The sequence below is a fragment of the Megachile rotundata genome, chromosome 7 (genome assembly GCF_050947335.1).
Source record: "Megachile rotundata isolate GNS110a chromosome 7, iyMegRotu1, whole genome shotgun sequence".
Lineage (NCBI taxonomy): Eukaryota > Metazoa > Arthropoda > Insecta > Hymenoptera > Megachilidae > Megachile > Megachile rotundata.
Window position 1 is genome coordinate 5,328,772 of NC_134989.1, and position 25,999 is coordinate 5,354,770.

The following is a 25,999-nucleotide window of genomic DNA, read 5'->3' on the forward strand; positions in this document are numbered from 1 at the left end:
CCAAAATTACAAAATCATCCATCAAACAAATTTTATTAACGTAAATACATGAAGTGCATTTCGAAACTTACAATTAGATGCAAAAATTACATAATTACAAAATTACATATTGTTCAAACAATATAATTTGCAGTAATGAAATTCTTCAACCCACTTCATTCATCGAAACATAAAATTAAAGAAAAATGCGTGATTAATGGATCTGTATTAGTAAGGGGATCGAGTGTCTGAGTTCATTGGCACCTGCATGCTCGAATGTTCAGGGAGATTTTAAATTTAGAAATGAAGGAATTTGGTGATTCGGAAATTAGGAAAGTGGGAATTATTCTCGCGTTAAGGGGACGCGATCGTTGCGAATGCGACGCGTGTAGATATTAATTTAGCTCGGCCTCGACAAAGTTTCAGGGAAAGTTAAAAAGGCTGCTTGCGCGTCGGGGCACACGCGGCCGTAGTCGCATAATTTTCCGAAAGTTTTTACGAAACGACGTTTCGAAGTAAGACGATAAAACTAATCTCGAGCACTGGCAAACTTTCGTTGGGGACACTTGAAATATGCGTGCGCTCACGCGTGCGAACCGTGTAAGCCATTGCGCGCATTAACGCTTTCCGAATCGAGACTGCCCTGTAGATCGCATTAATGTTCGGACACAGTATCGCCGTTTATAAATTCCCAACTTTTCATGTATAGAGATTTTTGGATGACAATTATTCAAATGTAGAGATTTTTACATCTGAATATTTTGGATTCTAGAATATATTTCTAAATATTTTATTTTAGATTGTGAGAAATTTTGAAGATTCTAAATTGGAAAATTTTTAAGTTAAGGTGTATTTAAACTTACAAATTTAAAAATTAAACAATTTAGAAGTTTAGGAGATTTTATATTTCATATTTTTAAATTTAGAAATCTTCACATTTCTAAGATCTCTAAACATCACAATCTTTAATTCTTGTAATCTTCACGTTTCTTCGGATTTACAAAATGTTAACTTAATTAAGATATTACTTATCTCACACTCGTTCATAATTATGTTAAATAACTTATGTAATTAAATATTATTTATATTAGATATTATAAGATATAAAAATATTATATAGACAGAAAAATTTGTGATAACAATTTGTAGAATAGAATTATACGACAATAACGACGTTTGTCTATTTAATGATAAAATATAGCAAAATATCGGCGCCCTATTAAATCAATTGCTCACAATGCAAGCTCGTAGCCACTTTATTTAAGAACACATTCAAGTTTTATACTAGCGTGCATAGCAAAGTACTATCACGCTTTGCACTCACGCTGATTGCGACTCTAGCGTATTAAATGGAGAACAATCGTTGCATCGTAACTGCTGAAAGAAATAAAACGGTATAGCACTTAGGGCTGCGAACGTTCGTTCAATTTTTCAGCAAGAATCAAATGAAGGTTGTTGCTCTATTATTAATAATTAAAATTAGAAATAAAAACTAAGAAACATTGTTAATAGATTACGTTTAATTGGAGAAATTAAGTTTGAGAAATTAACAATTTGAGTAAATATCTATTATGTTTCAGAATTTTAGGTACTAGACAATTATTAACCCCTTGCGCTACGACTCGAAGCTTGAGAAACTAAAAATTTGAGTAAAATTCTATTATACTTCATGATTTTAGCTGCTAGTTGATTATTAACCCCTTGAATTACGATTTAAAGCTTGAGAAATTAAAAATTTGAGTAAATATCTATTATGATTCAGAATTTTAGGTACTAGACAATTATTAACCCCTTTGAGAAACTGAAAAATTGAGAAAATTACTTTTAACATGTGATAAGTTTCAATACGTAGGTACAATAACAATAATATATTTTTATTAACGTGTTATAGAATTTGATACTAATTAGTTGATAATTACAAATAGGAGCATTCAATTTTAATAAATAGTGATGTATAATATTGAAATTTAATATTCCTATTTTATAGTAACATATTTTTGCAAATTTTATGATCTACTTCAAGCTAACCTCAAATTTTCACGTCATTTTTTTACTCGTAAGATATGACATGAATTATATGTGCAATTTGTTCGTAAAATATTCGGAGGAAATAATTGAAATTTAAACGAATTTTTATCTTTTGAATTACGTCACTTAACTATTACTTTGCATATACAATTTAATTTCCATGGAATATAAAAATACCATAAATGATACAGATTAATGTATTCATCGCTAATCATTTTGTCCTTGAAATATGTACACAATAAAAATTACTTAAAATATTGATCTCAACAACTTATTGTTTCAAGGTCAACGAAATCGATAATTGTACTTTTAAAATAATTATTAGAAAAATAATGATGAGTGTTACTCTTCACTATTTATTTCTAGTGCAATGTCAATTCAAGAGAGATATGTTAATCTGTACCTTTATTAATAAATTAATGATGGTAATTAGTGTATTTATTTTTAATATGTATATCATCACCTTATTAATATATTTAATTATATATCTATTTTGGTCTACTTAATTAAGTATCTATTTCAATGTGTTTAATTAAATATCTACTTCAATGTATTTAATTAAAGATCTATTTCCAATTATTTAATTACAGATCCATTTTAATGTATTTAATCAGACATCTATTTCAATGTATTTGTTCAATTTTTAAGCATGATTGACTTGTTATATGTTGTAGTTATAAACAAATTTGAACGGGTGGAAGAAGAAGAACTGTTGGCTGGTTTTGGCTCGAATCAAGCTGGCGTACCGGCAATAAATAACGAGCTGCCCGAGATCCACTCTATAAGGTATATATACGGGATTCACCATGGCATAACTTGTATAGGGCAGAACCGAAGGGGGTGGGAAAAAATCAAGGAAAACTGCGGGAACTTTTATTATTTGACAACGAGGTACATTGAAGTATTAAAGACCATCATAACTTGGATATTTGCAATAACGATGCATGAAAATTATAATTTTAAGCTATAAATTTTGAATCACTAATTTAGTTAACATGAAAGGAAAGATAGAAAAGATATTAATCTTAATTATTTGAAAAATAATATGCTGCAGTTAAGGTGTTGGAAGAAATTAAAATAAGGACGTAAAATATTGTTACGTGCTTGCCATGGCAATAATATTCATATAATTTATTTTAGAAGTTGTTAAGGGTTGTTAAGATTGTCGAGTATTTAAAAATAAATTAGTGTAAGTATATATATTTTTTATAACACCTGTGAAGTTTTCATAAATATGAAGTAAGTTTAATTATAATTAAATCATATCGATTAGCTGATGCAGTATTTAATACACGTGTAGCGCTGTAAAAATATTGGTGCAAAACACATAAAGCCGCTATAAATATAATTCATACATTCTGTAGAAATAAACACATTAATTACTTTTTCAAAAATACTATACCATTTTTTACGCAGAAAAAAATTACTAGAACGTTGAAAATGTGTTGAAAAGGGGTTGAAAATAATTTAATCAAATAATCGCCTCTGTTTCAATCAAATGATTAATAAAACTGCAAACAAAAATTGTATAAAACTTATACAATTACACGATATTATAACAAGAATATTTATAATGAAATAATACAAGTTAAGTAATTAGCAAAAGGAGAACAAGCAACAATCTGTATGCAAGTTAATCGATATCGGTCTGATAAATATTTAAGCCAGGTGTTCAATAAAATGAGGTGACCAGGAATATAGTCATTTTAATTAGCGGGATGAATGAAAGTTCACCGATGAAATTAATAAGGAAACTTAAATGGAATCCAATAAGTGAGTTGTATAAAACGGAACCGATGGGTGTTTCGATTAAGTTGATTAAACTGGAATTAACTCGATTAAAACGAAGCGCCTTAATAACAAAGCCGATAGCATTTAATTCAGCGGAATAACTCGAAGTTTGTCGATAGTACGATCGTTTTAATTTTAAACAGACATTTATAGTGGACACTCGTTATATTGCTGCCAATGAGGCTGTAAGATGGAGAGGAAAAATTAAATTATGAATTATATGCTAATTTTATAGGCATATATTGCTATATTAGTATCACGGACTATTTACTAGGTATGGTACAATTAAAGAGGAACAATGGTGGGAAGGGAAATTATTTCTCGAGTTTCTCAAATTTCTAAAAGACCAAATTATAGAATATTTAAATTTCAATTTTGAAATTTCTGAGAATCCAAATTCTCATATTTCAAATTTGCAAATTCCTCAATTTCTCAAATTCCTAAATTTCCAAATTCACAAACTCATAAATCTCAAAATTCTCAAATTCCCAAATTCCCAAATTCTCAAATTCCCAAATTCCCAAATTCCCAAATTCCCAAATTCCCAAATTCCCAAATTCCCAAATTCCCAAATTCCCAAATTCCCAAATTCTCAAGTTTCCAAATTCCAAATTACCAGATTCTGAAGTTTCCAAATTCCCAATCTTCCAAATTCCTAAACCCCCAAATCCTCAAATGTTCAGCTTCTCAAATTCCTAGAACCAAAATTCTTAGATTCCTAAATTTAAAAAATTCCAGTATCACTCAATCTATATTTCCATGTTTCTATTATCTATATTTCTCAATCCTTAAATTCCCAAATTCCTAAATTTTCCAATTTTCCAATTTTCCAATTTTCCAGTTTCCAATAATACTAAATTTCACCCAGAAAAGTCCTAAAACAAGTACAAATCCGTTTTTCATGAAAGAAGAGGTTGAAGATTTGTCTTCTTCACAAATTGAAGAAAGTTCGACATTACTAACTTGTTATTACTTTACTTGTCTTACCTTTTACTAACTTCTTGACCACCATAATAAAAACTCACGTCTGAGGTCAAACACTAGAATACAGATTATTAAGAACAAGGTCACTTATCTTTCAATCTCATCTTCTAATAAATATCATTGTCAATATTAGATCCCACAAATCTTTCTTTCGTTTTACCTATAAATTATTCTTTGCACTCGAATGTATTTTTGCTGTTAGCAACTCAAACTTTTCTAGTAGAAAAGTTAATTCTTTTGAAGTTATCTTTTTACTATTAGTTGTCTATGATACATCTAATAATAAATTTAGGTAAAAAATACCTATACCTAATTGTCATATTAAACACAACGTTGAGTCATCTTCTGAAGGGTTAATTTAACCCTTACCAGTGACATTTTACCCTTACCAGTCACCATTTTACTTAAGACAATAATTTGAAATAAGCATTTTTTAACTGATTCTATAATATGATACGTGTGATGAACATAGTGAAACAAACAATAGTGAAAGTTATTAGTAGAGAAACGATAACCCCAAAAGAGTTCATTTAACCTCTTAACCTCTTCCCGTGACATTTATTTGTCAGATGACTAACTATTCAGGACTATAACATGAAAACGAAAAAAGAAAATTGATAAGTTCTAAGTATTATACAGGGTGGCTCACCACATTTTGCCATCTAGATTTGCGTCATTATTATTACTCATAGCAAACAATGTTTTAGATGAAGTTGAGTGGTTTTGAAGGGGGCATATGCTGATGGTATATTTTTTTTGTAGGTGGACGTGTAAAGGACATATGAAGTTCATTAATGTTTTTTCCGTGCCCCGCAGCGGAAGACCTTCTGAGTTCGACGAAAAGCGTCTCCGAGAATTTGTGAAGCAGGATGGTCTTCAAACTAGTCGTGAATTGGTCGAAAAAATGAACTGTAACCACAAAACTATTCTCAATCATCTCCATTCAATGGGATTTGTCGAAAAATTGGGAGTCTGGGTGCCTCACGAAGTGAACGCTACGAACTTATTGCCCAACCTTAGGTTGAATTTTGCAAACCATTTCCGTGCTGTCAACTCACCTATGACACCTTCTCCGTATACATTGCAAATATTCCGGCCTGTTTCAGCAACTTTTCACAACTTTTCACGACTTTCTGGCCGCGATGAAAAGCGAAGAAGGGCAGGTGTCGAAAATGCTGCTTTTTACCTTCTTGATATACCATTTCTGAGCCTCAATAGTAATGACGAATGAATCTACTGAAGAAAACGATTAACACAGTTTTGTAGAGCAGAAAGAGCTCTATCGAATGAATATTATAACCCCTTGCAAATTGCAAAATATCGCTGTAAAACAAAGAAAATGTCAAAACGCCACGAACTTATTCCCCAACCTAATATTTATGTGAAAAAATCATTAGTTTAGGAGATATTTTAATTCTAACTTGTTAGGAAATCGTGACTTTCTGGTCAATATTATGAATTGCCCTAACTGAACAGCAAATGTTTTTCTACACGCTTTGAGAGGTCACGTGTCACCAAACGAATTGTGAGTTTTTGTTTTTTTTTTGTTACGCAGTAACAGTGAAATTTAGTCTCTATTACGTCTTTAATAAGGTGGACACGACGATACGGTGAATTATCATTTCATAATGAAGTATTCTGAAGAAGAAAAGATAAACATGTTATCAGTATATTTTGAAGCTGGGAAAAGTGCTACACATGCAGAAAGATTATACTGAATATTATAATGCAGAAAGATTCTGATGCAAATGGTCGCCACATTGAACTTTTTATGTAAATAGACATTAAAATTAAAATGTTTTCTAAACTAATGATTTTTTCACATAAATAGATTAATACTTTTTTGTAAAGAATATGAAGGAGTATCAGCTGATGCAATAAAAAATATATGATTTCATTTAAAAAAATATTAATGACCTTCATATGTCCTTTACACGTCTACCTACAAAAAAAATATACCACCAGCATATGCCCCCCTCAAAACTATTCAACTTCATCTAAACATTATTTGCTATGAGTAATAATAATGATGCAAATCTAGATGGCAAAATGTGGTGAGCCACTCTGTATATTCAGGGATCCTTGATAATGCAACTTATAGTTGGATCTAAATTTCAAGTTGAAGGGTATTCAAAATTTAAGTAAGGTTTGTCACACTTAAGCTGTAAGTGGGTCACGAGTGAGACTCGTCAAAGTACGGGAGAGGTTAACTAGTAAGTTTTCAAGTTGCTGTTTGCAAACAGTCAAATCACCTACGATTTTAAGGGCTAATTGAACGCAAGTTGGTGACCACTATGACGATTAATGCGTTAACCTTGGTCAAACCCGATTTGCAAAGACATTGTTAAACCATTCGAAGGTCGTGTAAACGCGACCAGAGGCTACGCCAATGGCTGCTAACAACGATAATGTCTCTGGATGATGTTAGCGGAGATACCATGGCACGGTATCTTTATTACCCTACACGAGACACGTTGCTCAAGTTAATATTAATTGCCGTTTTATCTTGCTCAGACGCCTGATATTTCGAACGAAGTAATCTTCGCGAATTTTACGACGCTTGAACCAGCACGGAACTAGACCTTCGAATTTCGAGAACAAACTTTTTGACGACGTTTCACCGGCTGTTTACAGACCCTGTGTCTCCATCGACAACCTCCTCGAACGCACCTTAATTTAAACTGAGGATCTCTCAAAATGTTTTACGGCCGCTGGAAACGTCTTTAACTTTGTTGCATCCCTCGTCATTTCTCGACAAATTATGTCTATGTACTCGGCCATGTTTATTCTTCAAGGATTTATAAGACACGATCATTTTCATTGAACACTGTTAAATGACAATTAAAATAAAAGGCAATAAAGATAGACTTACTTCTGTAAAAACGAGATGATGGAATCTAAGCGTGTCATATGAATTCAATTTTACTTTATTGTTACAATTAATTCCTTAAGAAATTTCCAATAAAATTATGTGAAATTTCCAATAAAGTGTGTGTAGTACTAACAATTTTATTTATAGTAGAAACAATGAATTAATATAGTAGATAATTCGTATAGTAGAGACAATTCATTCGTGAACGTGAGAAGAAATTAAAACATCATTGACAAAAGATAGCCAATCTAGAAATTAAAAGAATTATGGAATTTTGGAAATGTGCGAAGCATGTAAGATAAATGAATCAATTATTGAAGATGAAAGAATGTTATCGTCGAAAGATAATCATTTTTTTAATAACATCTGCTGATTTTTTTTGGGAAGTAATGTTTATTTAACATTGGCCCCACTGTGTTTTTAAGTAAGTCAGTTTTTAAGCGTGACTTTGAATGTTTACCGGAGGATTATTAATGATATGTACGGTTGCTCTGATGTCTCCATTACTGATATTTTAAGATTATATAAACGACTTATGTGGCCCTGTAGTTGTACTGTCAGTTACGCGTGCTTGGTTTATTTTCATAAATTATCGTATGGAAGTTACGTATTTTTGAATTTCTGCAAAATTTGGACAAAATAAATAATGTTAAGGTTTGGAGATTTGGGAATTTGGGAACTTGGAAATTGGGGTACTTGGAAATTTGGGGACTTGGGAATTTGGGAATTTAGGAATTTAGGAACTTGGGAATTCGGGGAATTGGAAATTTGGAGACTTGAGAATTTGGGGACTTGGGAATTGGGGGACTTGGGAATTGGGGAATTTAGGAATTTAAGAACTTGGGAATTTGGGGACATGGGAATTTGGGGACATGGGAATTTGGGGACTTGGGAATTTGGGGACTTGGGAATTTGGGGACTTGGGAATTTGAGGACTTGAGAATTGGGGGACTTGGGAATTTGGGAATTTAGGAATTTAGGAATTTAGGAACTTGGGAATTCGGGGACTTGGAAATTTGGAGACTTGAGAATTTGGGGACTTGGGAATTGGGGGACTTGGGAATTGGGGACTTGGGAATTGGGGAATTTAGGAATTTAGGAACTTGGGAATTAGGGGACATGGGAATTTGGGGACTTGGGAATTGGGGAATTTAGGAATTTAGGAACTTGGGAATTTGGGGACATGGGAATTTGGGGACTTGGGAATTTGGGGACTTGGGAATTTGGGGACTTGGGAATTTGAGGACTTGAGAATTGGGGGACTTGGGAATTTGGAAATTTAGGAATTTAGGAACTTGGGAATTTGGGGACTTGGGAATTTGGAGACTTGGGAATTTGGGGACTTGGTAATTTGAGGACTTGGGAATTTGGGGACTTGGGAATTTGAGGACTTGGAAATTGGGGGATTTGGGAATTCGGGAATTTAGGAATTTAGGAATTTAGGAATTTGGAAATTTGAGAATTTGGTCATTTGTTATTTGGGAATTTGAGGAACCTGAAAATTTTGCAACTTGAGAATTTTGAGATTTGTGAATATGTGAGAATTTTTTATAAAATGTGAGGAATTTATAAATTTGACTATTTAGGGATGTGATAATTTGAAGAATTAGGGGTTTGTAAATTTTGGAAATTGAGGTATTTAAAAAATTTGATAATTTTGGGATTTATGCAGTATTGAACAATTTAAGAGAACTGCAATGTTGATAACTTGCACATTTTCAAAATTCTCCTATTTATAGATTTGAGAATCCAGAAAATTAACAAATTCGAAAATTATCTAAAAAAATTAACAAATTTGAGTGACATGTCTACATCTGACTGTTTCATTATTTCCAATTTTGAAACCAGAACCATCGCCTCACCATTGCACACTTCTCGATTGTCCACCACTACAATAAACATCCTCCCCACATCCAACAAATGCAATCATAGCACAAATGCATACGATCGACTTTTTTGGTACTATCTGCGATCATATGTCTGTGAACGAGCCGCGATATTTGTTTTCGTCGTCGAACGTCAGAGTTCCTTGGATCCTCGGGGGAGTAACTGTAGCAACATATTCACGAGGCTGTATCGGATTTTATTCCGTCGCTAAATCCTCGAATCTCAACGGGCCTGGAATCTCTTCCACGTGTCTGCAGTTCTCGATACGCAGTCGAACGAAAAGGCAGAGAAGTTTTGGGAGTTACTGCGACTCCTCCTAAGCCGACGTCGATGACGACGGTTCCGACCAGTCTTTTTACGGGCGAGGGACACCTCGTCGAAACGACGTGGAAGGACACTGCTCTGTCCTGATAGGCTGCTACTTTCCGCCAGGAATCTTTATCCAAATGTTGCCTCCGGATCCGAATGCTCGAATTACTTGTCTCTGATCCTGCAGGAAGACGAAGAAGTTGCTTGACGGAGAATCAAACGGAAGGGCGCAATTTACCGTGCTTACTTACTAATATTATTATTAAGAAACATATTACACTTAGTTAAGGTTATTGTAAAATATTAGTACTTTAACATTTTGCTTTTATCTTGAGGCATGGATCTGGGTAAAATTTGATTACGTTTCATAATTTCAGATGCTGATATTACTACGACTTAAAGCTTGAGAAATTGAAAATCTGTGTAAATATCTATTATGTTTCATAATTTTCGGTACTAGACAATTATTAACCGCTTGCACTACGACTTAAAGCTTGAGAAATTAAAAATTTGAGTAAAATTCTATTATACTTCATACTTTCAGCTGCTAGTTGATTATTACCCCTTTGCACTACGATTTAAAGCTTGAGAAACTGCAAAGTTGAAAAAACAAAAATCTGAGAGACTGAAAAGTTTGAAAATGAAAAATGCAGAAATTTGAGAGTTTGAAAATTTGATCTCGACTTTGAAGAGATTTTAAAAAATTTGCAAATATGTGTGAGGTTTTGAAGATCAAAAAATTTAAAAATTAAAATATTTAAAAGTATGACAAAGGTCAATTATCTCGTAATTTAAGGAACAATTTATGATTCATAAGTTTTCATATCAGCATCAATTGATCAACTTATTGTTAACAAAGATTAATAATCATATTATTGGAAATCTAACACTGATATAACAGATACAAGCCTGTACTTTTTACCTTAACGTTATTTATCCGCTTTTCAGATAAATCAAGAAATGAGTAGAATATTTTCTTCATTTTTCTTTTCTTTCTGTTAAGAATCGAAAAAAAGGAAACTCAAGAGACGCATACCAAGAAATAGAAAGGAAATGTATAACGATGTTTGTAAAAAATCCACTTTAATTTTTGGTTTAAGTGTGTCGTGCGCCACTTAGGTGATAAGATTACGGAAGAAGATAAGTTACAGAGAGATAAAATAGTCTTTGAACATTGGACTTGTAATTAAAAGATGTTTCAAGCTTTCTATCGAAATTTCGATTAGGTTGATATGCTAATTGCATAAATCACTGTCCTTTTCTTCTTTTTTTCTCTTTTTTTATTTAATCGAATATTTTCATGCTACGTAAGTGATAAATTATTCATTACAAAACATTAAATTATCAAGATCTACGATAAACGATTGGTTCAATCATTTCTAATGATATTAAAATAGATTCATCATCGTAATCTCAGTTTCTGATTAGTTAATCAATCTCCAAAAAATATGATATAAAAATAAAAATGAATCATGCTAATAAATTGTATAAATATTTCCAAAGGATTTACTTTGCAAGATTCATGATATTTATTAATATTCTCATCGAACTTATTTAAAAAAGTTGAAGGTATATTTTAAAAAAATTGAAAAATTATTTGTTAGAATTAAATAACCTAAGTACTATTTGAAACTATCTACAACTTTGTATCATGTTTGTTATCTTTTTTCAATCGTCCTACGATTCAATTTGAGAAACCCAACATTTTGAGTATTATACATTGAAAAAACAATTAATATGTTGTATAACAAGATCTTAGATTTGTAATCGAACATCTACTTAAAAAATAACAAAACCTTAGATCAATCCAATAGTTTCGAAATCGTGTGAAATCATGAATATTATACCGATGTTGCGTATAATTGGTAACATACGCACTGCAATATCTTACGACTGCCATACCATTAATGGTACAACGACGATCATCGTAATATACGTTTAGTTTAGTTTAGCGAGACGAGGGGTTGCGAGGCGGCGACCCTTCGGGGTTAGGGTGCATAATTTATCGCTTTTCCCGACCACCATAATGCAACACGTTACATGCTTGCTATGCATGTAGATTCCGAAGGTTATCGATGCTCCCTCAATGTCCGAGAGGGTATAATGGGACGCCTAACTGCCGATAAATAGTCTAATCATTGATCGAAATTCATTGCTGTGGGCCTCCGTCTTAATTCAATATCGACCAAGCGTAATTAGAACACCTAAGCGAACAAGAAAAAATGAAGCTCATCCTGAATGATCGAACGCTGAATCGGACTGCATTTTGTTGAAAATCAAGAAATTTTGAATTGTGGTTTATAGATCATGCAAACTGATATTTGTCTCAGTGTTTTAACGCTAAACTTCCTTGATTTTAATCGTCAGTACTCTTATTTTCGAGCTAGCATTGATTAAAGTCACATGAATTTTATGATCCCACGATTCTTTAGGGATTTAGAAGACAAAACTTGCGATAACGACTGAAGGATTTTATTCTGGGCAGAGTGTAGATATCACATATCCGTTTGTAGAGAACTAAATTCGAAGCTAAATATGTGAGTCATGGTTCGTAAAATACATACCTTACAAATTTTTTGTTAATTTAATTGTTTTTTATTTATAACATAAAGAACAATGTTTCTATTATTGTTATTTTATGAATATGTAAATCAAGTTCTTATATCAGCACTGAACGACAGAAATTAGCGTTTATTACCTTGATAATGTAATAATCAAGAGTATTTTTATATCATACTTCAACCGATAAATTATAATTTATAATTAATAAACGATTATTCAGAAATCAGATAAGAAATTTGTTTGTATACTTACTAGCATAAAAATACATATAAATTAAACAAATAGCAAGAAGATACTTGGAATGAAATAGTTGATTTTCAAGAGTGTTCTGATTTCTAATTTAGGTAGAAAAGCATTGTAGTACCTTGAGGTTGGTATATTGGTTACCAACATTGTAAAGCAAGAAAATAGGTTTTTCAAACGTAATAAAAACAGCAAGGAAGAGTTACATTTGTGACATATAAATCATGATAACCTATTATGATGATGACGGATTCCAGTACGACTTCCACATTAAGCAAACCTGGTTAAAGATAACAAAAATAGTAGAAACGTGAAGTGTATTCCAGCTGTTCTGAGAATTACCAGATGACATTTACTAAATTAATTTATTTGTTTTTTATTAAATTTGATGTGAATTTATGTTAGGTAGTAGGGAAGTTTTGAGATTTGAACTTTTGAAAATTTTTCAATGTGGGGATTTTGAAGTTTGAAAATAGGGAAAATTAGAAATTTGAGAATTTGGGGATTGGGGAATTTGGGAATTTGGGAATTTGGGAATTTGGGAATTTGGGAATTTGGGAATTTGGAAATTTGGAAATTTGAGAATTTGGAAATTTGGAAATTTGGGAATTTGGAAACTTGGAAATTTGAAAATTTAGAAATTTGGAAATTTGGAAATTTGGAAATTTGGAAATTTGGAAATTTGGAAATTCGGAAATTTGGAAATTTGGGAATTTGGATATTTGGAAATTTGGAAATTTAGAAATTTGGGAATTTGAAAATTTGGGAACATGGGAAATTCGGGAACTTGGAAATTTGGAAATTTGGAAATTTGAGAATTTGGAAATTTGGGAATTTGGAAACTTGGAAATTTGGAAATTTAGAAATTTGGAAATTTGGAAATTTGGAAATTTGGAAATTTGGAAATTCGGAAATTTGGAAATTTGGGAATTTGGGAATTTGGATATTTGGAAATTTGGAAATTTAGAAATTTGGGAATTTGGAAATTTGGGAACATGGGAAATTCGGGAACTTGGATATTTGGGAATTTGGAAATTTGAGAATTTGGAAATTTGGGAATTTGGAAACTTGGAAATTTGGAAATTTAGAAATTTGGAAATTTGGAAATTTGGAAATTTGGATATTTGGAGATTTGGCAATTTGGATATTTGGGAATTTGAGAATTTGAAAATTTGGCAATTTGGATATTTGGAAATTTGGGAATTTGGGAATTTGAAAATTTGAGAATTTGAGAATTTGCAAATTTGGAAATTCAAGATATCGAACTTTAAAGAATTGTGTTTTTTGTAATCTTGAACTTTTAATAATTGGAAAATTTTATAATTTAGAAATTTGATGTTTTTAAAGTTCAACAATTTGACAATTCAAAAATATCAGCATTTAACAAATTTTTAATTTCAACAATTTGTAATCTTGCAAATTCATAAATTTCCTATATAAATTAAAACAATATGTCGATATATTTGACAACATTTTTTTTGTCGTTTTTCGTAATAAAAGAAAAAGGTGGTAATGATAATCCCATAAAATAAAAGAATTTGTGATGATAGCCAATCTTACAAGTCACATCTATTACCCCATGTTTAATTTTAGGTGTCAACTAATAACAGTTTACTGTTATAATCTTTGGACTGTAATAACCCTAAGATGTAGCTTTAAGAATTTATAATAAACAAAAGAAAATTAACTATGTAAGAATAAAACAGGAGACGGTGAAACATTAACACGACTTAGAATAGAATTGTTTTTTATTGTGACTAGATTACAAACGGGGCCTTACGGCGCTCAATATCGCCCAGTAGGAACGTTTACACGTAGTGAGTGAAACGACGGGAATGAGAACATTCTTTTGCGGGCATTTCCATATCACTCACCACGGGAACTGGGATATGTGATTACGATGAACATTTGTACGACAAATAGCGGTCGCCTCTTACGTCTAGCTTACGTCACTATTTGTTCTCTATAGCGTTATGTCTGCATCGACTTTCGAAGTTGATCGATTCATATTAAATCATATCCTCTATCGTTTTATTCCGAACGGACGATATTTTTGTAACGTCAGTGATCGCAATTTCGTATGATCGAATGGTTCTAACGAACCATTATTAGGTAAAATCGAAGAGGATGAATCGACGGACTTCAAAAGTCCCATTACACATGCCCTGTAAAGATATCGAATACAGTTTATTAATTACTCCAGTAATATTAATAATATTTATAGCTAATCGATAAATTGATTTCTTCTCTCGTTCACTGTACAAAGCATCGTTCGCGACGACGGCCATCTTTCGTTTACTTACAGCCTGTATATCTTTATTTCTTTTTTGGTATTCATCTTAGGTAATGGTATTATTATCGTTACAATATAACAATTCTGAAAGATATTTACGAACCGCATAAAATCAGCGTCTACTATACATGTATCTACAGAATAGTGAGTACATAATCCACAGCAGGATCTCTTATTAATCGTCTCATTCGTTTCTTCCTCTCTAACAGATCGCGCGAGTCGTGAAAGACTGTCTGTTTCGTAACGCACGATTATTCTGTGACATACACGGGAACGAAACGAGAAACACGTGAGCAATATTGTTTCTCAGGATATGAAGCTCGATCGGTCACAATTTTGAGCGACTGTATTCTAGAGAAACGTTCATAATCGAAAATATTATTGCACTTTGGCTCGAGTATTTGTCTAAGAGATGTCCTTTGCACAATGAAAATATTAACCCTTCGTTGCATGATTTCTTTCAATTTTTAAAAAGTTAACTTTCTAACCCGTACAAGTAAAATAAGAATAAACTAGTATCCTTTATTAATATATTTATTTTAAGAAGAATGGAATTTAAAAATTTATTTAAAGAATGGAATTTAAACATTAATGTAATGAACAATGAAATTTGTAACTTATTTATATTTTTTTCAAAGTAAACAGATTTTGTTGTATATTACAAGTAACCTATTAAACACGCAACGAAGGATTAATTTCAGTTGATCCCTAAACAACATAAAATCCTTTCCTCGGGAACGTTCCTCCCACGCACCTCGAAATATTAAATACGTATCGATACAATCATTCCCTCATCCGTGCATTTACAATCATATGTACAGCGTTAACTCCTTTCATTCAGTCGGCCGAGAAGAATTTAAACGTGGATGGTTAAACGCGAAAACGTGAATCGCGATGAAGAACAAACGCAGACATCGTCGATCGTCACGAGTCTCCGCGAAAGCTCAAGCACTTGAAATTTCCAAATCAAACCGAACAAAGAAAGTTCGAATTTCGAACGTATCATTTGCGAGGACAACGTTACCACCATGACGAGATCCGCTAGTTCTCGTCCCGCGGGAGGGAGAGGGTTTGTGAACCGGAAGCGATAGTCGGCGTCCAGCAATCCAGTAAAGAAGGCCAGTAACCAGTGGCAGTAGTCGCATGCTGCCAGTAACCGGCCAACCCGTTGGTTCCACCAGCGGCAGCACCAGAACCACCGATCCCGATTCCGACACCGACACCGATGCCTCCGTGTGTGGCGACAACCTGTTCGCCGCAGATGCCGCCTGTATCCATCACGCTTCCCTCGTCCTCCATTTTCTGGTCCGCCGTGGTCCCGTCTTCGTCGTACATAAGGTAAGGTGGCTGCGAAGCGGTCGACGAAGGGGTCGTCGACAAGGTCGGCGAGGCGGCGGACCTAGGCGTGGGTCACTCTTGCGACCTGAGTTGATTGTCGCTTTGCTGACCGGCTGACACGCCAGCTGCAGCTCCCACTGGTACCACCTGACTGCCACCTCCTAAAGAACTCCTGGATCCAGCCATGGAGCTTCCAGAATTCGCGGTTACAGTGTGGTGATGGGGGCTAGAAGTAGCCCCCGCTTCACCTCAGACCTGGGCTCTGCTGGTGGCGTTCACGTGGGTCTCGTTGCTTGGCGAGTGTGGGTTCGCCTCACCCGTGGTCGTCAGGGCATACTGGCACGCGCTGAGGCCTCCGCCGACGGAGGACGCTCTGGAACTGACCGGACTGCCCGCAGCGGAGACAGGTGTGCTGTGTATGTTGTAGGAACTACCGCTTAGGCTGTACCCGTTGCTGTGTTGCCTAGCCTTCAATCGTAACGAGGCGATGCTACTCGACGTCATCACGGTACAGCTTTCAGGAGCCGACGCTGTCCTATGGTGTGGCGTGTACACCGGTGGTCCATAAGGGTGGTGTGGCGCTGCGGGCGCAGCGTAAGGGCATGCGGCACCTGACGCTGCCACGGGCGAGCCGGCTAAGCCCGATCCCATCCCTGGCAACATCGACGTGGCAGCCTGGCCCACCGAGACAGGCATTCCGTCCATATGGTTGCCTGCGACGGACGTCGCTGAGGCGTTGAAACAGTTCACCGGGCTCACTTGCGAGTGATGGTGATGGTGCGACGCCGTTGGTACCACGGAGCCGAGCGTGTTCACCCATGGAAAGCTTTTACTGCTCAAGGGCGAGGGCACTTTTGCCCAGTTGTTGTACGTGCTGTACGAACTATAGAGTGCGTCTGGATCGGGGAATGGCTGAGTGATGAAACCGTTCAAACTTGCCGCGCTGAAGCCCATCTTGAAGTCCACTGTTGCCGCAGCCGCGTTCGCGTTGCGCTCCTTCTTCCGCCATTTTGCTCTTCTGTTCTTGAACCATACCTGCGAACACGCGTATGAATTGTTGTGTTAGATCTACTGTAATGGAGCTTTTGTTCTATATTTGGCTAAATGTTAAGTTGTTGAAGATTGGGGATTTAGAGATTACTGATTTCTGATAGAAATTGAAACTTTTGTTAATAATTTGTGGTGCCTTAATATTTTATTATGAACATTATTTTAATAAGTTTGGTAAATTTCATAAAGGAGTACCGGTTTCTGATATTTCAGTAAATTAAGGCAATATAGTACGCGTTTGTTTAATGTATGATTCGGGATTATGACTACAGAGGAGGAATGTGAATAGATATGTACTTTGCGAAAATATCTTAAATGATATTTTAAATAATTAATATGAATTGGTATTTTGGATAATTGAGATTCTTTTGAATATTTTATGTTGACGAATAGTAATTAGAATATTATTCTTACGTATTTTTCATACCCTTATTCATTTTGAAATTATAGTAAACGATTGAGTAACGTTGTGAGTGATATGGAAATCTGTAATGGCGTTTTAGAACCCTAAAACTCAGACCACTCAATGGTTGGACGTGACATTAACCGACAGAGTAAAACGGAAATAATAATTTCTGTGAATGAAGGGTGTTTCTATCATGCATTAAATGAGCGTGCATTAAAAGTGATATTATACGTACGCATACATCACAAAAATATAATTTATCATATATTAGAATTTAAACAATCACGAATTTGAAGTTTGTGAATATTAGTTCAGAGATCGTTTTGTATCATTTATAAAATATTTTAAAACACGAATTATATATGTACATCTTATTTTGGTGATATTTCACAATAGCATAAGACAATGCTGCATGTTTAAAAATCAAAAATGGAGGAATAAAATGTAAATTGGACATTTTCGAGGGAAAAAATCCGACATACATACAAAGGAAACCTAAGTATATCAATTATTGGCAAATATCTTATCTTATCAGTGTCACGAAACAACTACGTCCCGCCGAGAAGGCAATTGCTGTGCTTCCAAAAAATTTCTCTATCTAAACCGCGCCCACTCAAATCATTTTATTTAATCAAACCCCGCCACCATTTATCGTACAACTTGCTTTCTCACCGCTTTGCCGACATTTTGAAGTACCATCACCCAAAATTACGAAACAATTATCATTTCACTTAAATTACGTTTACCTCGACATTTATAAATTACTTTGTTTATTATGTCTGTCAATTTTGAATATTGTTTATAATAATATATAGTATTTTTTGTTTGAGCATCTCTTTATTCGTTGTCATAATTTTTATATAAAATAATAATTTCATTTGGATCGAAAAGAATGTCATTTGATCTAAAAGAGCATCGCTGGCACCAAGTAACTGCAAACCGAATAACGTTATAAAGCACCCTGTATTTCGCAGAAGCAACCGATCGTATGTCTGTTTTTCACCAGATTTCTCGCAGCGTCCAGGTATTATTCATGTACAAACAGGGTGAGACAAAGACGTTGGAAGGAAGTCTCGAGACAAATGGCAAGAAAACCCCGGCGAACTCCTCCATCCTGAAATATGACGGCGTTAATTCAAGGCGGCCCTCTCTCGCGTTCGATACTGTTACTAAAAGGGAGCGAGGGCGAACCTCGTCAGCCTTTTCCAGCCCGTTCCTGTTCTCATTCGCCCTTCAACCTCGACGCCATCCCTCGTTCGCCGTCTCGTTTCCTCCTGTTGCTTTTTCCATGACGTTCAACCAGCTCGCCCCCAACAATTATACGGGTGGTTGCACTTAGATACACGTCGCTCTCGCGTAACTGTAAGGCAACGAGCGGTAGAACGTCGCGTACCCCGAGGGATCGAGCAAAGAGCTATCCGAGGGGTAGTCGAGCCAAAAAAGGAAGGAAGGAAGGATGATATCGGAGAGAAACAACGACGGAGGTGGTTGGAGGATCCTTCGCAAGATGGATGGCCCCACGATCGCGCCGTGGAAACGCTAAGAGGCGCGACGAGTCATTGAAAGAGGGGAAGAAAACTGGCTAATGAAGAATAATACCCTTCCAGGAACGATTATTCTGAAAACGCTGTGTAATCGCACGCTTCTTGACCTTTTGCGATCTTAAGATATGTCCGGTCACAGGTTTCCACGTATGGTTTTAACGGAGATTGCGATGGATTTCTTTTGGGAGATGTTTATGTTTTACTGATCTATGCTTTCTGTATTTCTGGTGTAATCGTATTATTATTCGAGATTACACAGAGGTTTTTCATGTATTTATAATACAAGTTACGATAAATTTATGTATATCAAAGTTTGCAAAGTAAATAAGGTTCTTGTACTTGTGGACAAATTTCCAAACTCCTTTAAATTTATAAATTCCTCAAGCTTGAAGAAATTTCGAAAACTTCTATTTCCGAATTTCTAAGTTTTCAATTATTCACAGTTCCAAATTTCTATGTTTTCCCTTTACCACATTTTCAAATTTCTACGTTCCAATTTTTTATTTCTAATTTCCAATTTTATACATTTTTAAATGTTTCAATTTTCGATTTCTCACGATTCCAAATTCAATTCCCTACGTTTTCAATTTTTTCCTCATCGAGTTTCAAAATTTCTAAACTGCCAATTTTGCACATTTAGAAATTTCTAAATTTGAATGTCCATCTAAAATGTGATTAAATTTATCTCCTACATCGCCATTTTGTCTACGGAGATCTACCATGTTTATCAGTGTACACCACATCTTCAAAACCAACCTTCGCTTCAGCTTCACTATTTCATTCATCACAACCTATTCAAATTTCAGCCACCAAATCAATAGATCCCTTTTCGTATTCTCTTCTTAATAATTTTTCAAATTAACATTTTTTAATATTCACATAACCTCTATATCTGTAGAATTATCTCTACATGTACTCAAATTTGTGTTTTACTAGTATAAATCTCAAAATCTCTGAAACTTCCGTTCTAAAATTTACCGTTGCACGATGCCCAGGTCATTCGTCACACGATTAAAAGTCTGATCAACAATAATTCAAAGGTGGGACCGCTTCAACAGCGTAAAATGCGGATACGAGCGTCGGAAAAGCCACAGAATCGGAAAATATTTCCCGTTCGTTCACGGCTATATCCGCGTATAAGCAAAGTTTCATTCGCGAGCAACATCGTTGGATTTCACGAAGCAACCCCGTGTAGACATGACACGGGGCGACGGTAAACCAAAGAGGGGAGCAAACTCGATAGGACAGAACGGTAGTACGGCGGGCGAAAGATGCCGTGGCTTGAGAATCAATAAACTCTCGGAAGGCGCGCGCTAGTCGTTCGTATACACACAAGACCGCGCCCATAAACTTTAACAGCATCGCAGAATCTCTACGAGGTATTCTGCCGGAACCCGAATACACGATTCGTGGTTCATAAACTTGATGAACGGACATTCCAACAAAACGACAGAAGTCAACGGATTCTTTCGGCGACCTTTGTGCGCCAGCCACAAGATGAGCGCTAGGAATTCGGAGAAGACTTTACTTGCTTTTTGATCGATGGATAGTGTCTGAATATGGGTGCAATCCTACATATTTTATTTTTACTCATTCATCAACTACGAGATCGTAGTCTCTGACGAAAGTGCTAACTACAAGATATCTTATAGTGTTTTCTTTTATTAAATCCATTTTAGTACTACCTCTGCAAATATTATATTTTGTGAAAATGTCTTTTTTTTTAAATAAAATCTGTAAGACCTGTAAATCTTTATTCAATTTTGTGAAATTGTTTTCTTGAAAAATCGTGGTGTCTAGAGCAAAATGCTCTAAATTCGACTAAAAATGAATGGGCTAATTAATAACAGTAAATAGTATAGCCATAAGTATAATATAATGTAATATATAATAAACATAATGTAGGAATATTATCATTAAATGAAATGGACCGAATATTATAATAAACATATATAAACATTATTATTGAATATAGTGCAATATTATAATAATATATAATAATAAATAAATAGTCTTCTGTAGGTTTCTGTTAAGCAGAGAATAAGAGTAGAGCAAAGAGTCCGCCATTTGCTTTCGATTATGGAGGAACCAAGAAAAAACCTAACCTCATATGTAAGGAACATAAACAATGTTCAAATCTACTTTTTACGTTTATTCGTTTTATAATTAATTTATATATCTAATTTAATGTAATGTAAAAAATGTATTCAAAAAGAAAACATTTTTTGTTATTACTAATAATTTGGTAATACTTTATATTTCCTATGGTATTTACACAAAGTCAGATCTTAAACCTCTGCACTATTTTGATGAGTCTGCCTCGTGATGCACTCATACTTCAGCTGTGATCAATTTTGTTCGTATTTTTAATGCGCTTCAATTTGGAGTTCAATTATAATTTGCATAGTCAACGATTTCATAATACCGAACTGACATAATGTTTCAACTTTCTTTATCCGTTTTAATATTATAGCTATGATTAATTAATTTTGACTGACGCACCTAACAAATAAATCATAGAGCAAGGGGTTAATTTCCAAAGCTAAGAACTCTGTAATCGTTTACAGTTCGAAAGTGTTTTATTTATGTAAAAATAACGCGTTTAGTAGTTAAGTGACATATTGGTCAAACGAAATCAGCAGTATCAAATGCAATTACCGAAGTTATCGGCCATTTCCATGAGCGGTTAGTTGATCGAATGATACTTAAATGGAAGTTATTCGCGATGCCGTTCCAGCATCCGAGCGAATCCAGCAGACACGATAAATCGAATCCAATGTTTTCCGCCCGACAACCGCTTGAACAATGGCTCCCGTCACGTCATCCAAGCAATAAAACCTCATCAAATCACGACCCCTCGCCACCGCGTAAGCCTCCGTGCACGGCTCAATCTACGAAAGCTTATATAAATGTAATGAGACCGTGACCGGGGCTACCTCATCAATCAAGCCCCCACCCTGACCAACTTTTACTTCCCCAGTTCGTGCACCATTCGTTTCCCTTGGTCTTCTTTTCTGCCACGTATACGTTTCAACGTTATACATACAGAAAAGGACCGAAAACGTTGCCCCATGCAACGTAATCCCACGATTTAACAACGGTCACTGAACAATCCGATCAACGCGATTCGTTTTGTGCAACTGTTACACAATGCCATTATTCATTTATTTTTAATAGCCGTGAAAGCTTGTCTTTCCATGCAAATCGTTCTTGAAGTTTTGGGCGGTCAAAGAATATCTTCATTTTTGGTGATAGTTTTTAAAAGTAATTATTGTAATACGTTTTTGAAAATATTTTGAAACGAGCACTTTGTGGTAAACATTTAGAAATGAACGTATTTAAAAAATAATTTAAATTAAGCATTCTATAGTACGCATTTGAAAATAAACATTATCGCATAAGCAGTTTTTTTAAAACATTGTAGAATAATTATTTGGAAATAACATCTACGATAATCATTTTATAATTAAGATTTTAAAATAAGTTTATGACAAATATTTTTAAAAGAAATATTTTACGATAAATATGTTGAAATAAGTATTTTGTAGTAATGATTTAGAAATAAATATTTTCAATGAATATGTCATGTTAAACATTTTAAATTAAGCATTTCGTAATAAAAATTTTGAAATAAGCACTTAGTAATAAACTATCGAAGTATTATTTTTTAAACTACAAAATTATAAATTATCAATAATGGTATAATATTAAAGAATGTAAGAAGCTATTAATTCTTTTGTTTTACTCTAATACAAATTTTAAATTATTCCATGATTTCTCGCATCTTATTTTCAATTTAATAGTAAAATACTTTTGAAACATAAGAAATATCGCAGAGACGAATATTTTTCTTTACTTATTCTACTGAATTCAGGAGATCGAATTGACTCGGAAGCAACTTCGTTTGTCTGATCAGGTACATCCAATACCACTTGCTGTGGACAAACAAAGACTGCGAAATCGCTGAAAAGACGAAGTCTCAATATTCTGGCAATCCATGTGTATCGATATTTCGATTCACCAGTTTGGATTCTCATGTTTATAAAAAAGAAATAGAATTTTTATTTAATTTTTGAAGTTGCGTCAATCTTTCAGATTATTGTTAACATTTGTCAAGTTCAGTTAACAAATTTAAGTCAAACTGAGATACGAACGTAGAGGTTCCACGTGTACTAACAAAAACTGCAATTAATAAATAAAAATATAGAACATCCAAACACGTCAGTTTCTACCAAAAATAATATTAACAAAAATATAAAACATCTTAAACAAGTTTCTATGAACAAAAATTGTATACAAAACATTCTAAACATGTCTATGTTTCCAACTTTTCAACAAACCTACAATAAAAGAACAATTCTGTAGTGTCTAAATTCCGTATTTCAAGCTAATAGATCACCAGTCATTTTCGATGGAATGAAACAAACAGTCGGTGGCTGACGAGTACAATTACCCCGTCGGTCCACAAATATGCGACCAAACTGAAGCCATCATGATCGAGCATCAAAAAGTCGGTTCTGCTGGCAATCAACGAGACGTTTGTGCTTTCTATCATGATAAACAATCGTTGTTCGAGCAGATGCCCGTACGCATGTGGATCGAGCGTGGCGAGGCGTCGCGACGGCCTAGCGATTCGATTCGTAAGACGAGAGACGAAAAGGAAGCGAAGGAAACGAACAAGGAGAGAGAGAAGGTCGACGTTGTAGGGTGGAGACGTCAATGGTGGTGGAGAACAGGAGGAACGAGGGGAATATGGAGGAAAGAACGTCGAGCAGAGGGGTTCGGAGGAGGTAGAAGGAGGTGGAGGAGGATAATATTGATCCCCTCGTAGCCCCGCCCCTCCTTGCCCAGCCGACGCCATCATTATATTATCCACCATCCCTCCATCTAACCGACATATGCGCACACCTACGACCTCCAACTCCACGGGACCCATGGACCAACATCTACACTTTCGCTCAAAAGTATTTGCTCATGGTTCAACATATTAGCCTGCCTCACATTTGCCGTTATAAACAATATTATTTGTTAATTATTTTGTTCAGTGTCAATCTCGATTTAACGCAATTTTTGCAGCGTTCAGGGCTGTAAAGAACACTTTCGGTTCTTTTGCACTTTTGATCGGACAGTATTAACATTAGAATTACTAACCTTTCAAGATAATTAGGCTTTTATGTTACAAAAAGTCGCCGTTTTGGTGAAACGTCATACATTGTCAGGACAAATATTGGTTGCATATACTTTTAGTATGCTGCAGTATTTGCCTATTTATTTTGCTTGTTAATAACTTAAAAGAGAATGTACATGTAATACAGATGGTTCTAGTGTTCAATGGGTAGAATTAATAGTGTTCGAAGCTGGAAAAAATGCGTGTGGATCTCTATCATCTTTCAGTATTGTTATATGATGCAGTTAGTATAATTGGGACCAATTAGGACAATTAAGTATGATCGAAAATCCATTTGTTGAGGTTGTTGCAGAGAGTGCAACCAAGTAAGTTCAGGTGCATTTTCTGCTATTACAGAGAGTAGTATGATTACTTAATATAGACTAATATAATTATAGTGGTAGTATTGTACAATTATTGCTGTGGATAATTTGAGTGTGGATGATTTGAGTTAGGTATACTATTTAATCAAATGGACAATTGTTGTTATTCTATATTCAGCAAACTACTTAATCAAATGAACACTTGTGTCTATAATTATCACACTACTAAACAAGATGAGTAATTGTTTTTATTTTATAGTTAGTACAGTAGTTAATAAGATGAACAATTGTATTTGTTCTATAGTAAGTATATCACTTAATCATGAATAATTGCATTTGGCAAATATTACTTGTAATGAACTATTATTTATCATAGCTAAGTGTTTCTGTTTTTAATTGATATTCGAGAAATTTTATTACAAACTTACTACAGTGGAATTTTTTTCGATTAATCTTTAAATAATCATTAATTTAGTTTTTACTTCATTTGTATGTTTTCATATTTATGACAGTTCTAGATTTGCCGTCTAGTTTGATTCCTAGATGAGATGTTTTATAGTATTTTATGTTAAAAATGTTCTGAATCAAACAATTATGGTTGGTATAATATTCAGTAATCATTAGAAGATGAGAGACTATAATTATTTCTATTAGCCAAGGGCTTAAGTGTATGCAAAACTAATGGGCGCCATATTGGTTCTTATAAGCTACGCAGTAAGCTTTGGCGAAATAGCTGGAATTGCATTAACAATTTAAAATAAATGAAAGCATTATACTAAAAAATCATATATGCAAATTGCAAAATTTATAAGCCAATAAATTTGAAAATCTAAAATTTTGAGGCAATGGCAACTTTGTAAATTTATAATTGTAAGAAATTCTTAGTTTGAGAATTTCGAACATCGAAAATCCGTAAACTTGAAAATTCCAAAACTAAAAAAATTTGAACAAAAAACTTCCACAACATCCCTATTTTTCTCAACGACATAACCGCACATATTTTTTCTTTAATCAATACAAATTCACTGTAAAAATGTCACAAAATAATTTGTCAAATGAAGTGTCACATGAAGTGTATAGTTTTCTTAAAAAATGAAAAAAGAAAGTAAAAGTTAGCGTTCTAACTCTTTCGTCCGCTATCGTAAAGGAACGTGTTAGAGGATACAGTTATTCCATGGCCCAAAAACGAGCAGGGACGCCACTTCATTAAAAATAAATTCCGT

The 25,999-nt window shown here is 34.2% G+C and overlaps 2 protein-coding genes across 6 annotated transcripts in view; both read right to left on the reverse strand.

The window, feature by feature from the left end:
• Positions 1-14,385: 14,385 nt before the first annotated feature.
• Positions 14,386-16,283, reverse strand: LOC143264758 (uncharacterized). The gene has a single exon (XM_076533312.1). It carries the CDS (start codon positions 16,281-16,283, stop codon positions 15,990-15,992), a length of 294 nt encoding a protein of 97 aa, XP_076389427.1. The 3' UTR covers positions 14,386-15,989.
• Positions 16,284-16,535: 252 nt separating this feature from the next.
• The window catches only part of Ptx1 (pituitary homeobox homolog Ptx1), a 68,820-nt gene continuing 59,356 nt past the window's right edge, over positions 16,536-25,999 (reverse strand). For all 5 annotated transcript variants that reach the window (XM_076533309.1, XM_076533311.1, XM_076533310.1 and 2 more), the window contains one exon: positions 16,536-17,321. In XM_076533309.1, the coding sequence (XP_076389424.1) occupies positions 16,536-17,321 (786 nt within the window). The remainder of the gene's footprint in view (positions 17,322-25,999) is intronic.